This window comes from Bathycoccus prasinos (genome assembly GCF_002220235.1).
Source record: "Bathycoccus prasinos genomic : Chromosome_16".
Taxonomy (NCBI): Eukaryota; Viridiplantae; Chlorophyta; class Mamiellophyceae; order Mamiellales; family Bathycoccaceae; genus Bathycoccus; species Bathycoccus prasinos.
In genome coordinates, this window is record NC_023993.1 from 161,390 (window position 1) to 174,297 (window position 12,908).

The 12,908-nt window shown below is 50.5% G+C and overlaps 6 protein-coding genes across 6 annotated transcripts; 3 read left to right on the forward strand and 3 right to left on the reverse strand.

Moving 5' to 3' along the window:
* Nucleotides 1-462: 462 nt before the first annotated feature.
* On the forward strand, nucleotides 463-4,485 carry Bathy16g00780 (unnamed protein product; the record flags this gene model as incomplete). Its single annotated transcript, XM_007508440.1, has 1 exon — nucleotides 463-4,485. One exon carries the CDS (start codon nucleotides 463-465, stop codon nucleotides 4,483-4,485), a length of 4,023 nt encoding a protein of 1,340 aa, XP_007508502.1.
* A 162-nt stretch (nucleotides 4,486-4,647) lies between these two features.
* On the reverse strand, nucleotides 4,648-6,840 carry Bathy16g00790 (ABC transporter, ATP-binding protein; the record flags this gene model as incomplete). Its single annotated transcript, XM_007508636.1, has 1 exon — nucleotides 4,648-6,840. One exon carries the CDS (start codon nucleotides 6,838-6,840, stop codon nucleotides 4,648-4,650), a length of 2,193 nt encoding a protein of 730 aa, XP_007508698.1.
* Nucleotides 6,841-7,277: 437 nt separating this feature from the next.
* Bathy16g00800 (predicted protein) lies at nucleotides 7,278-8,249 on the reverse strand (the record flags this gene model as incomplete). The annotated part of the gene is made up of 1 exon (XM_007508450.1): nucleotides 7,278-8,249. The coding sequence occupies one exon, from the start codon at nucleotides 8,247-8,249 to the stop codon at nucleotides 7,278-7,280; it is 972 nt and encodes a 323-aa protein (XP_007508512.1).
* Nucleotides 8,250-8,737: 488 nt separating this feature from the next.
* Nucleotides 8,738-9,355, forward strand: Bathy16g00810 (predicted protein; the record flags this gene model as incomplete). Its single annotated transcript, XM_007508577.1, has 1 exon — nucleotides 8,738-9,355. The coding sequence occupies one exon, from the start codon at nucleotides 8,738-8,740 to the stop codon at nucleotides 9,353-9,355; it is 618 nt and encodes a 205-aa protein (XP_007508639.1).
* A 179-nt stretch (nucleotides 9,356-9,534) lies between these two features.
* Nucleotides 9,535-11,829, reverse strand: Bathy16g00820 (predicted protein; the record flags this gene model as incomplete). The annotated part of the gene is made up of 1 exon (XM_007508652.1): nucleotides 9,535-11,829. The coding sequence occupies one exon, from the start codon at nucleotides 11,827-11,829 to the stop codon at nucleotides 9,535-9,537; it is 2,295 nt and encodes a 764-aa protein (XP_007508714.1).
* A 132-nt stretch (nucleotides 11,830-11,961) lies between these two features.
* Nucleotides 11,962-12,885, forward strand: Bathy16g00830 (predicted protein; the record flags this gene model as incomplete). Its single annotated transcript, XM_007508564.1, has 1 exon — nucleotides 11,962-12,885. One exon carries the CDS (start codon nucleotides 11,962-11,964, stop codon nucleotides 12,883-12,885), a length of 924 nt encoding a protein of 307 aa, XP_007508626.1.
* Nucleotides 12,886-12,908: the final 23 nt, after the last annotated feature.

Genomic DNA, 12,908 nt, shown 5'->3' on the forward strand with positions numbered 1-12,908 from the left:
AGAAGAAGACGAAGAAGATCAGAGAGACGCTTTGAAATCATTCGTTCGTTCGGAGACTTCAGCCGATCGGGAAGCGCGTGAACTTTCTTTTTGCTCAACACGAGAGAACAACAACAACGAGAACAACAAAGCGAGAAAAAAAGGGAGATATTCGAGAGAAAAGCGCGGGGTTTTAAGAGAGATCAATCGCATCTTCAAATCTCTTTCGCCGCTTCTTTCTGTGTTTTCTCGGCGGGGGGGTCGTCGGTCAAGGAGAGGTTTTTTTTGCTCAAAATTTGAGAAAAAGACGCTCGAAGCGAAAAAAGAGGAAAGAAAGAGAAAGAGAAAAAGAAATATCATCGCCTACGAGAAGGCGCCGCGAGAAGACTTAACTGTGAGCAGAGCAGCGGCAAAAGTCGCATTCGTCTCTCGTACATTCGTCTCTCGTCGGGTCGTCGTTTATAAATAAAGGCACGGAACAAAATGGAACCGTATTTCGCGCGACGCGTAAACGCGGGGACGACGCCGTCTGGAGAGAATACGACGAATACTACTACGAAGAGTAATAATACGAATACCGAAAAAGACGACGCGGGAGAAGAGGAGGAGGAGGAAACGCGGCTGGCGGATGCGGTTGATGACGCGAAGGAGGTGAAGAAGAGTTCTCCGCCTCCAGAAGAAGATCAGCTTTTTTTGCAGGGTTCGAGAGAAACGACGACTTTAGCGGGCGAAGAAGGGAAGACGATGACGACGATGACGACGACGGAGGAGGAGATTGCAGAGCCCGTGGACGTAATCGTCGTCGGCGAAAAAGAAGTTCCGGCGAAACTACCGACTTCGTCGCCGTCGCCGTCGTCAAAGGGGGGGGCTGCTGTGGAGGAGGAGTCCGTCGTTCCGAAACTCCCCTTTCCCGTGTTAATCGCGAGTGCTGCCACGACAACGACGACGACCGATAATAATACGGGCGGCGAGAACGGCGTCACCACGTCGGCGGCAACGACGTCAGAAGGAGGCTTAAATGAAGAAGAGGATGTGAACTTGGCCGTATTTACGAAACGAGGCTTGAAAAGGCAACGAAAATACACGGATGTGGACGAGAACGGCTTGACGAAAAACGGAAAGAGGAAAGGCAGGCCGGCGAAGGACGTTACCGGCTTGACCGTCCAAGAGTTGAGAGTTCAAGCGAGAGAAGATTCGCTCGCAGCCGGAGTAGGTAATTCTAGGCACCAAACGTGGACGACGGAGGAAGATGAGCGCTTATGCGCTTTGGTCGAGCGATTCGGGTCGAAGAAGTGGTCGTTTCTCGCGCAACTTATGGTGGATCGCAAAGGGAAACAGTGTCGCGATCGGTATATTAATCACCTCGCGCCGAGCATCAAAAGAGGTGAATGGACCGTGGAGGAAGAGTACATGGTGGTCCAAGGTCATCGCGTGTTAGGGACGAGATGGGCCGCGCTAGCAAAGGTTGTGCCCGGGAGACCGGAAAACGCGGTGAAAAATCACTGGCACGCGTGCAGAAGGACGAAATTTGAAGCGAAAGCGTTGTTGCGACCGCTGTATCGATACCAGTTGATGGAATTGAATACGATAATTGAACCACCCTCAGAGGAGAGTTTGAAAGAGGCGAAAGAGAAGCTCGGCGATGAGTATCCGCCAGACGGACCGGTCGAAACACCGAAGGAATCTTTCGAGAACGAGACTGAACAAAAGACGTTCGAAAAAAGGTTGGCGAAGTTGGCGTCGAAGAAGCAAGTGAGAGACTACGACCCGGTAGACGACGACACCGAGGAGGAGGAAGAAGAAGAAGAAGAGGTAGAGGACGAAAAATTAGATTCATCGGAGGCGGAGGCGCTCAGGGAGAAGAAAAGACTGGCGAAACTGCTCAAGGAGCATCAAGAAAAAGAAAAGCGCGAAAAACAAGAGCGCCAGAAGCTCTTGGTCGAACAACAACGCAAACTGATGCCGAAGAAAACCAGAGCTAATTCTCGCAAAGCCAAGTCTCTTTCAGGTGCGATAAAAGAAGTGGACGCCAAAATGGAAACGAACGCGTTGGTGAACGCGGTAAAGAGCGAATTGGACAGCCAAGCGGTGGCGACGGAGGCGGCGGAAGGCCTTCTCAAAGGCCTTCCCGGCAACGCGCCCGACGACGAGAATGAAGAAGAACACGCGGCAAAGAGTATTTCCCCGGTAATGATGGCGCTAGGCCCAGCCCCTCAGATGCCGAAAGTGAAAGTTCAGGAACTCCCGTTGCCGAAAGTGAAAGTTCCGGAACTCCCGTTGCCGAAAATTGGCGGATACATCAAATCGACGTGGAAACAACCGGAGCCGTCTTCTTTGAATCCCAAGTCAAAAGGACGGAGGGCTCAAAAGTATAAAGACAACGAAAAGAAGAGGAAGGAGGAGAAGATGAAGAAAGGTACGATTAAAGAATCCGATTCGGATGGATACTCTTGGCGCAAATACGGAGAAAAAGAACTCAAATCGGGCTCCAGCACCAAATCGTATTATAGGTGCGCGCGTCTCGACTGTCCTGCGAAGAAAACCATTGAAAGGGGCATGACTGTGTACACCTACGCGGAGCACACGCACGATAAACCGAAGGCATCGTTTAAACCGGAGGCATCGTTTGAAGACGCCGAGGACATGAGAAGACACGAACAAGAACTCGATTTGATTTTAGCCGCCGCGGAAGAGATGGATGGAGGAGCGAGCATGGAAACATCGGAAGAAGAGTTCACGAGGGAAGCGGATCTCGACTACGAGGAGCCAGAAATTGACGAGGAAACTGATCCCGTCGTGCTCGAGCGGCGTCGAGCGAAATGGCTCGAACAACAGATCTTTGGCGATGCCAAGAGAACAAAGTTAGCGCCCGCCGAAGCAGCTGCGTTTCAACAGGATTTTGTCGGAGACCAACAACTGAAACAGAAGAGAAAGTATACGAGAAAGGGTGAGGGGGTCAAAAAACCGGGTCCTGGTTCCGAGAAAAAGTTCAAAGTGACCAACGCGGAATATCAAGGACCGTGCATGCTTTGCGGTACGAGACTCACGCCGTGCTGGAGAAGCGTCGGAAATTTAAAGTTGTGCAACGCGTGCGGTATTCGCATTTACCGCGATTACGCGGTAGAGAAGGAGGAAGCTACCGCGCTCTTGGAACTTGCACAAGGCTTAGGTGCTGCAAAAAGCAAGCAAGAAGCTGTCCGCACGGTGAACAGGAGACTCCCGGGGAGGTGTAAGACCGATCAGCAAGACCTCGAGAGATTTGCTTTGAGCAAGTATCCGAAGTTACAATTAGTGCTAACGACTAATCTAGAAACGATCGGGATCGACTTGCCGGCGAAAATGAAGGTTCACAAAGTGAAAGCGCAACCGCGAAAAAACTTCCAAGCGCCGATTGCATCGAGAGTGCCGACGAAGAAGCGCACGATGATCAACTACAGGAAGCGCGTTATTACGCTCGACGAGATTGTAAACAACGACGACGACGACGTTGCGGAGGCGGCCGCAATGCTTCAACTACAACAGCAGCGAGGTACGCGTGCCGATCAGAGCAACAACTATCTCTTCTATCTTCCGATCAAAAAGCGCAGAGACGCTCGGATGAACGAGAACGGCACGTTAACCGCGATTGACACCGTCTCCGGCGAAGACGTTCCAGAGTACATGGATGTCATGCAAAAATCTGGCGGTACCGTGCGAAACCCGCTAAGTTTATTGGCGTCGTCGGTTTCTTTACGACTGGACGATATTGATGAGCCGGAATCGGTGACGCCGCCGGCGACGACCGAAGTACTTGCGTTGCCGACAACGTCGGCGACTACTACCGTCGTCACCGCCGCTGCGGCGGAAAAATCCAACAACGACGTCACTACGCCGTACGCAGCGCAAGGCGAGGCGACAACAATAGCAGCAACGACGACTGAAATGACGACAGTTGACCCACAATTAAGTTCGATTGAAAACAAAGAGCAAAAAGGAACGACCGTCGTCACCCCGGCCAAGCGAGAGCAACCGCACGCCGGACCAAGAGCGGCGCCCAAAAAACGCACTGCGATTGAAGATTTTATCGAAGTCACGGAGTGGCCGTTGGATACCAATCGATGCATCAACGCCGCCCGATCTAGAAACACTTCTTTAGAAGTCGCCTCGCTGACGACCAAAGCCGCTTGCGACGGGCCAATTCAACTGAGGGGCCCGAACGTTTCCATCTCTCGGGACAAATTGGTCGCCGGATTGAAACGCATCGCATCGAACGCGCGCGAAAAAATCGCCAAGCAAAGAATGAAACGCGCGGGCACTGATCCAGAGAGCTTCCAATCTAATCCTTTAAATCGCTCAAACGGACGGTGTGCAATCTCCATTCGCCAAAATTCGTGCAAAAAAGGTGATTTGCAGATGATCATCGTCTGCTCTTCGGAAAATTTCCGCGACGCCATCAGTTGCGCGGAAGATTGCGCGGTGCAAATAAAAGAAGATTTTGATTTTGAGAGCGTCATCGACGCGCCCTAAAACAAAAGCTACTACAATATCTTAGAAAACGATACACTTAAAAGAGGATTGAACTCCTCCTCCTCCTCCTCCTCCTCCTCCTCGCGAAAGCGATGGACGAGCACACTACTATTTGGGAAATAATGAATACACTGTACTGCTATAAAATAAACAAAAACTCTCTCACGCCGCAGCAGCCCCCGCCGTTTCTTCCTCGACTTCCATCATCAACTCCTCCAACCTTTCCCATTCGGCAAAATACGCGTCTCGCTTCTCTGTCTTCTCGTCAATCTGCTTTTGCAATTTCATCGCTTCGCCGACGTCCGAGCCGCACGCGAGCGTTTTCTCGGAAAGCGCTTCGATGTCTTTGTCCAAAACTTCCATAGCTCTTTCAATCTTGTCGATAATTTTTGGAGCGTTCGCGGCTTCTTTTCTTCGTTTCTCTTTCGCTTTTCTTTCCGCAGCTTCGAGTTCTTTCGCTTGTGCGACAGCTTGGGCGGCTTCGTCGTTTTCATTTTTATCGTCGTCGAGCGAGCACTCTTCCACCTCGCAATCGCGAGCGTACAAATCTTGAGCCGTGATTGCTTTTCCTTCCGGCCATAATTCGACCTCAATCGCTCTCGTTTCGTCCTCTCGCATGTCTTCGCCGCCTTTGCACCTTACCACGGTCGTCGGCTTTAATCGAGATGCGAATCGCGGGTTATGCGTGACGCAAATCACGCCACCTTTCCAATCTCTCAAAGCGCTCGTGATGGCGTCGATGCTGTTCACATCCAAGTGATTCGTCGGTTCGTCCAATAATAGGCAATCGACTGGTTTCAACATGAATCCAGCCAACGCGACGCGCGCTTTTTCACCTCCAGAGAGCTCACCAATGGATCGGTCAATGGCCGCGGTACCGGTTATGCCTAAAGAGCCTAGCGCAGACCGAGCCATTTGATCAGTGATCGTCGCTCTCTTAGACCCGATGCCAGACCCAACTCTGGCAACATCGAGAACGTACTCTAATCCCGTTTTATCCAAAGGCAATTTCTGCGCCAAATCTTGATCAAAGTATCCCAATTCGCAGTCTTCAGACACTCGCAACTCGCCCGATTTCGGCGGTATGACTTTGGCTAACGTTTTCAAAAGCGTAGATTTCCCGGCGCCGTTCCGTCCACAAATTAAGATCCGGCTCTCTCTTTCGATTTCAAACGTCGCGTTGGTCGCGATTGGTTCGTCTCTACCTTCGTATCCCACGCACAAACCTTTCGTCTGAATGTACATCCTCGTCGTGTTTGGCGGATCCGCCAATCTCAACGAAATGTTGTTGTTGTTGTTGTTCTTGCTACCACTACTGCCGCTACTGCTGCTACTACTAGTGCTACTATTACTATTCATTTCTTCGGCTTCGTCCACGTTCATCGCCCCAGCCGTCTCGGCGTCGATTTTCGCGTCTTTCAAAATCTCCAGCGCTTTTTCCAACTTTTTCTCCTTATCCTTTGCCTGCTTTGCTTTCGTCGCTTTCGCGCCGTACGTGTTTATAAACGTCTCTAACTTTTTCGTCTCCCTCCCAGTTCTTTCGAGGATCTTCGTTGCCTCTTTCGCTTTCGCGGATTTCGCTCGCAAATACTGCGCGTACGAACCGGGATACGAGACCAATTTTTTATTCTTCACCTCGACGATCCTCGTGCACACGTCTCGCAACACCTCCTCGTCGTGCGAGACCAAAAGGATCGTACCTTTGTACTTTTTTATCCAATTTTGCAACCATTTCTTCGCGTTTGAATCCAAATGATTCGTAGGTTCGTCCAGCAACAAAAAACCTCCGTTCACGCCCGTCTTCTCGCACTCCCCCGCCTCGCTCAACAACAACTTGGCCAAACTCACGCGCATCTGCCAGCCTCCCGATAACGACGCGCACGATTGCGTCGCCCACGTCTTCTTATCGAAACCCAAACCGGACAAAACGCTACTGATTCTTTTCTCCGCGTTATCTCCGTCGACTCTTTCCCACTCGGCTCGCGCCTCCGCTTCCTCCGCCGCGCTCGCGTGTAACGCGTATTCTTCGTCCTCGCCGCCGTCGCCAAACAACGTCTTCTTCAATCGATTCAAAGTCTCCATCTTCGACGTCGCCTCCTCGTATATCGTCAGCGTCGATCCACTCGTCCCGGTTTGTTCTAAGTACCCGAGCTGTACGTTCGGCGCAATCGCACACTCGCCGGAATCGTGTTCCATCAATCCTCCGAGAGCTTTTAACAAGGAGCTTTTCCCGCAGCCATTTGGACCAATTAATCCACAACAGTCCCCAGGTTCACATCTGATGGTTTCATCCGAGGAAGTCATGTGCAATAAATCCTCCGCGCCGCGCGATAAGCGGATGCTTTTTATGCACATAACTGCGCCGGCCGTGTCCCCGCGAGGGAGTACGTGAGGATTGTTTGATGATGATGAAGCTGCGCGTTGGTGTTCGCTTTTGACGGCGAACTTGCGTTTGTGTTGGTGTTTTCCCCTACGTCTGAGGCTGCCACAACTGCGCGAGAGGGACGATTCAGACGACGATGCGAGCATAGCAGTACGATGATGATAACAATGCCGCACGAACGATCGATGATGAAAATAACTTTGAGGAGACTTTGAGGAAGGTGAGAACAAGAGGAACAGGGAAAAGGAATTCTGTGTGGGACAACAACACCTAAAAGTGAGGCATCGAGCGGAGTATTCGAAGACAAAGTCCGGATGATAAAGTCTTCTCTAATACAACTAGTTCTTATTATTCGTATTACGTGCTGCTACAGGCAAAACATTGCTGCTCTAAAATGTGCGCACCTGCGCTACTCATCTTTCTCTCTCGTCCTCTTCTCGATATGTTCGAGTTCTCTCAATCGCGTGCTGCTCAGTTTACTCTCAAAATCTCCATTTTCCGATGATGTTTCCTTCCCGAGCACGTCGAGTACGATCAATTCCAACGGTTTAAACCCTCGCTTTTTCCTTTCTTCGTTGATCTTTTCCGCGCCTTGGACGGTTTCCTCGGAGACGACTAAAGCGTTTACGTCCTCTCGAGTGGCGGCTATAGGCCAATTTTCATCCAGAGGGCCAAAGTTTACTTGTAAACCAACCGGCGCGGCGGCTTTGACGAAGTCTTTACAAAACTGTTCTCGCCGTTCGTACGGTTGGAGATACTCTTTGTATTTTTTGTTCTCCAGCAACGCTTCGCCGGTGATGCCGACGTCTAAGCGTTTCTCGGTCACCGCGACCGCGGCGGCTAAGAGCCATCGGTGACCGGCGTGCGCGTGGTCGAACGTGCCGCCGACGCAAACGTTGTCGAATCGTTTTGTAAAAGCATTTCTCTGCGTTTTCTCTTCTCCTCTTTTTGCACCAGAAATATCATAATCATCATCATCATCATCATCATCTCTCCTCTCGCCGTCCCAATACGGCGAATCTCTCAACACCACAATCGCGTCTTTCGCGCACGTCGCTTCCTCCCTCGCGATGGAATCATAAATCATCTCGAGTATAGGTAAAACGTCCACATTTGCATACAAACTCGATATCAAAGCCCCATCGGTATTAATATTACACTCGCGTTTGTCTTTGATCAAACCGTCGAATTTGAAGTTGATTCGAATTGACCGACTTCTCCGTGTCACGAATGGAACTTTCGCTTCGATTTCTTCTCTCACGGATGCGTACTGTTGTTGTTGCGGGACGTGAATGGTTACCACGCTTGGAATTTCCTCCTCTTCTTCGCCGTTGTTCGTGTTCTTCTCCTTTTCTCCTTCTCTTTCGCTCGTAAACGTCATTCGTAATCGTAATCTCTTTCCCCGGGGCTGTCGTTTCCCCGTCGCCGTCAAAGCCGCTTTAGAGAAGCGTCGTATCGGAGGACTTTGTTTAATCGAAAACAGCTTTAATAAATGTGTGTGTTATGTATATCTGCCTCTTTTCGCGGAGCAGTCGATGAAGAAACTCTCGCGTAAAGAAAGAGAGAAGAGATGCTCTTTCTGTAACGAATACGTTTTAGGGGAAATGTCCGCACTTTAAAAATGAGGATTTCGTGATGACATTGATGACATCGCCGCAGCATCCAAACGCGCGTCTTTCTTCTCCCAGAAACAAAACTCGAAACGCTCAAAGTAGTTCTCTCGTTTCTTCGAAAAGGAGGATTTTCTCGATCGTTTCTTCGAGAAAGACGACGACGACGAGAGTAAAGTCTTTTCGAGATGAAAATGACGTTGAAAGTTACCAAACCGTCGCCAATCCACTCGAATACACCGCGACGGAACGCGAAGCGATGGACAGAAAAAACTCTTTATTGTGGCAAAAACTCTCACCCGCGTGGCGCGTTTTATTACTCTCGGACGGGTCGGTGACCAGACACTTGAGCGTTTTAGGAGGGAAAGGTTTTGTTAATGATGATGACGACGACAAAGATGGTGCAACGAGCAGCGCATTGAGTGAAAGCAACGTGAAAGTGGAAGTGACGTCGATGAAACCGTGCGCGCGAGACAAGTCTCAACCGGAAGATGTGGTGAAGATTAAAGGGCCTTTAGTACAGCGAGAGGTATATTTGAGATACGAAGACGATTACGATGGAAACGACGGAGAGCCGAAGAAGAATAAGAATCCGAATCCTCCTCTCGTGTACGCGTGCTCGTGGTGGAACGCGAACGCGCTGGAGAAGTTTATGAAAAAGAGAGAGGAAACGATGTGGTCGAACTTACGGAAGGAAAACGTGGAGCTGTATAGAGAGGTGAGGAGAGTGTATTTAGGGAAGAACAGGAGGTTGGCGAAAGCGTTCGGATGCGAAGATTTGGACGAGGCGATTTGGGCGAGGCATTACATCTTTTGGAGCGGGGGCGAGCCGGTGACGGTGGTATTCGAGGCGTTTTCGCCGAAGATTGAGTTATAGTTTGATTATGATTCGATATGTTTTTATTCGTAGTACCGAAAAAACAGAAAAAACAGAAAAAAGCATGCAAGCAATAGTAGTAGAGTAGTAGTAATGGTAGTAGTAGTGGTAGCGTGGTTCTCCTACATGCGCAGATAATAGATTACTAAAAGCACTTTCCTCTGGCGGTGAAAACATCATCATCGTCCAAAATCTTCTTCTTCTTCTTCTTTCCACTGAATGAGTTCTCCAAACCCCGCGGCGGAGACGAACTCGTCCGAGTGAAATAAACCGAGATCACCGATGGTGCCGTGTTTCAACGCCACCGATTTCAAGCGAACGTCCAACTCTTCTTTCAAGAGGGAATAGTAATTCGCGGAACACAACGAGTGTTGCGCTTCGGCGCCGCCGCCGGAAATATCAATTTCTTTCGTTTTCACCCGGTCGCCGAGGTCCATGCGGAGCATTTGGACCAGTTTCGTGACTTGAGGAAAGTAGTGGTTTTCCAAGGCGGTCATTTCCCACAGGGAGGATTCCAACGCGCGAGATTTCGCCGGGTCTTTGGTCGAGAAATCGTACGGGTCCTCGTCGAAAGATCTTCGATGTGTAGTATTATTGGAGGACTTTCGTTTCATCACGTTTTCATCTCTTTCAGCAGCAGTATTATCCTCCTCTGCGTTGTCAATATTGACACCGCCGCCGCCGCCAACCACATCTCTGTCTCTGTGAATTAACGGTAAACACGATTTTGGATGTCGTCGCATCAAGTTGTGAATAAACGACACGCACAACATCGCCCCAGCCGGCGGCGCGCTTAAACTTAATCGTCCAAACTTTTTGCAAAACGCCGCCGCACAATATCCAGGCAACGCCGGCGATTTCAGAAACACGTCCGCTAACTCGAAGAACGTCCTCCTGCCGTTGGCATAAAACGAATCTTCGTTGATTAAATTGTACAATCGGTCGTAGAATTTTGGGTATTCGAGGTTGTGTCTCGTGACGAGGACAAACAACGCGTGTAACGCTAACATGCCGATTAAACCGCCGACGTTTACGGAGGAGACGCAGAAATCGCACAACAAAACTGGATTGACGTGGTGCGGTATGACGTCGAGGTGAAGTCGAGCGAGAATTTTCCGGTAGACGTCTTCCGGGAAATTTGGAAGACGTAAAAACGCAATCCAGGCGTCGCTAAATGCTCTTCGTCGCTTCACGCCGTTCATCCAGCTTATTTTCGAAACAACATTCGTCGTCGTCGTCGTCGTCGTCGCTTTCTCGTTCTCTTTCTTCTTCTTTTTTATGTCTTTCTCGTTGCTTTTCTTCCTTCGTTTCGCTTCGTTTTGTTCGTCCAAATCGAGCGCTTGCGAGGGCATTCTGCACCACGGCGTCGTTTCCGCTTCCTCGTCGTCGTCCTTCGACGCGGCGGCAGCTTTAGCTAAATCTTCGCTCGACAATCCGAGCATGGCGGCAAAATCAACTTCTTTGCTCGTCAAATTTGTTCCAGTCGTCGTCGTCGTCGTCGTCGTCGCGTTGTTGGTATTATTATCATTACTCTCGGGATCGTAATCCTCGAAATCGACGGACACGTTCGAGATGACGTCGTACAAGTTTCTCGCTACTTCCGCGCTCGTCGCTTCCACGTCTTCCTCTTCTTCTCCTCCTTCTTCTTCTTCTTCTTTCGTCTTCTTCGAACGACCACTACTGTTTTTGTTATCACTCGCCAGCCTCCCCGCAATCCTCGCCACCGCTTTATACGCGTAATACTGCACGTCCACCCTCCCCAAGTACCGTTTCTTCAACGTCCCGAGCGTCGCGTCCGACCACAGCTTACTTCTCACGCACTCCTCCAAAGCTCTCTCGAAAATCTCGTTCTCGAAATGACTACCACCGCTCTTACTCGAAGACTTCTCGTTCGCCGCCGCCGCCCGAGCGACTTCCATCAACCCCGAAAACGCCACCACCCTCGTCCGCTCGTCTGCCGCTCGGTCCTTCGCGCAGACGTAAATCATTCTCGATACGAACAGTTTGTAGTTTTTCAACAACCACGCGCGGTATTTTATCTTGAGCTCTTCCTCTTTGTTCGTCGCGAACGTCGCGTTCTCGCCTTTGCCTCCTTTGCCTCCTCCTTTTCGACTAATTAAATCTCGTTTCGCCTGTTCCACGTCGCCTCGCGCGAGTCTCTTGCAGAAGAATTTCTCCAGGGCGAGAATGCACTCTGTTTTTCCTTTTTGATGCGACGTTTGCTTTTTCTTTTCCTCCTCGTCTTTCTCGTTTTCGCGATCATCGACTTTGAAGGTGTCGTCGTCGTCCTCTCCTCCTTTCCGTCGTCGCAAACCTGGCGGCGGCGAAGATGAAATCAAAGCGGAAAGCAAACGGGAAAGGTTGTTCAGTTTCGTCGCGTCCGTGTTCAGTTCCACGCCTAATTCGCGCAATTTGTGCTCGAGAGTGTTGTTCGCGGTAGTCTCGGTGTTCTTTGTCTTCTTTTTCCGCTTCATGGCGCGCGTTTGATGCGATGAGAGCGTTGCATCAATGGGGAAAATGCGGACTCGTTTGCGCCATTCGATGCGCAGTTCTCGACACGTGTGCGCGCGATAATACACACACGAGAGACACAAACGCAATAAATCATGGCGGAACACTTAGCCTCGATCTTCGGCACGGAAAAGGACCGCGTGAACTGCCCGTTTTACTTCAAAATCGGCGCCTGTAGACACGGCGAACGATGCTCGAGATTGCACAACAAACCAACCGTCTCGCAAACGCTCTTGCTGATTAACATGTACCAGTCGCCGGAACAAGCGCGATTACTCGGCGGAAACGCGCAGGGCGCGCGCACTTCCGAACCTCAAGACGTGCAAGAACACTACGAAGACTTTTGCCACGATATTTTCGAAGAACTCGCGATACACGGGGAGATTGAAGAGCTCAACGTGTGCGACAACTTAGCCGATCACATGGTGGGAAACGTGTACGTGAAGTTCGCGGACGAAGACGACGCGATGAAAGCGAAGCAATCTTTAGACGGGAGATATTACATGGGACGACCAATCAAGTGCGAGTTTTCACCAGTGACGGATTTTCGGGAAAGCACGTGCCGACAATACGAAGAGAACACGTGCACGAGAGGCGGGTATTGTAACTTTATGCACGTGCGGCCGATTAAGAACCAGACGCTGGCGCACGCGCTGTTCGGGAGGTACGGGAAGAAGAGGCAGGAGAGGAGAGTTTATGGAAATCGAGGAGGAGGAGGAGGACGGAGAGGAGACAGAGGAGGGCAGCGAAGAGATCCGTATCATAGAAGAGGACGAGATCGCGGGTACGGCGGCGACCGACGGAGAGACGATTATTACAACAGAGACGACGACAGAGAACGACGACGAGGAAGATCGAGGTCGAGATCGAGAGACCGAAGAGGCGGTGGGAGAGACTACAACGAAGACTATCGTAATAACGACGATCGAAGAGGAGGAGGCGAGAAAAAAGCCGCTGGATTTGGCATGAGCGATGAAGAGAGACGCGCTATGATTGCCAGCTTCAAAAGCGAAGAGTAATAATTGAGGAAGAGAAACAACAC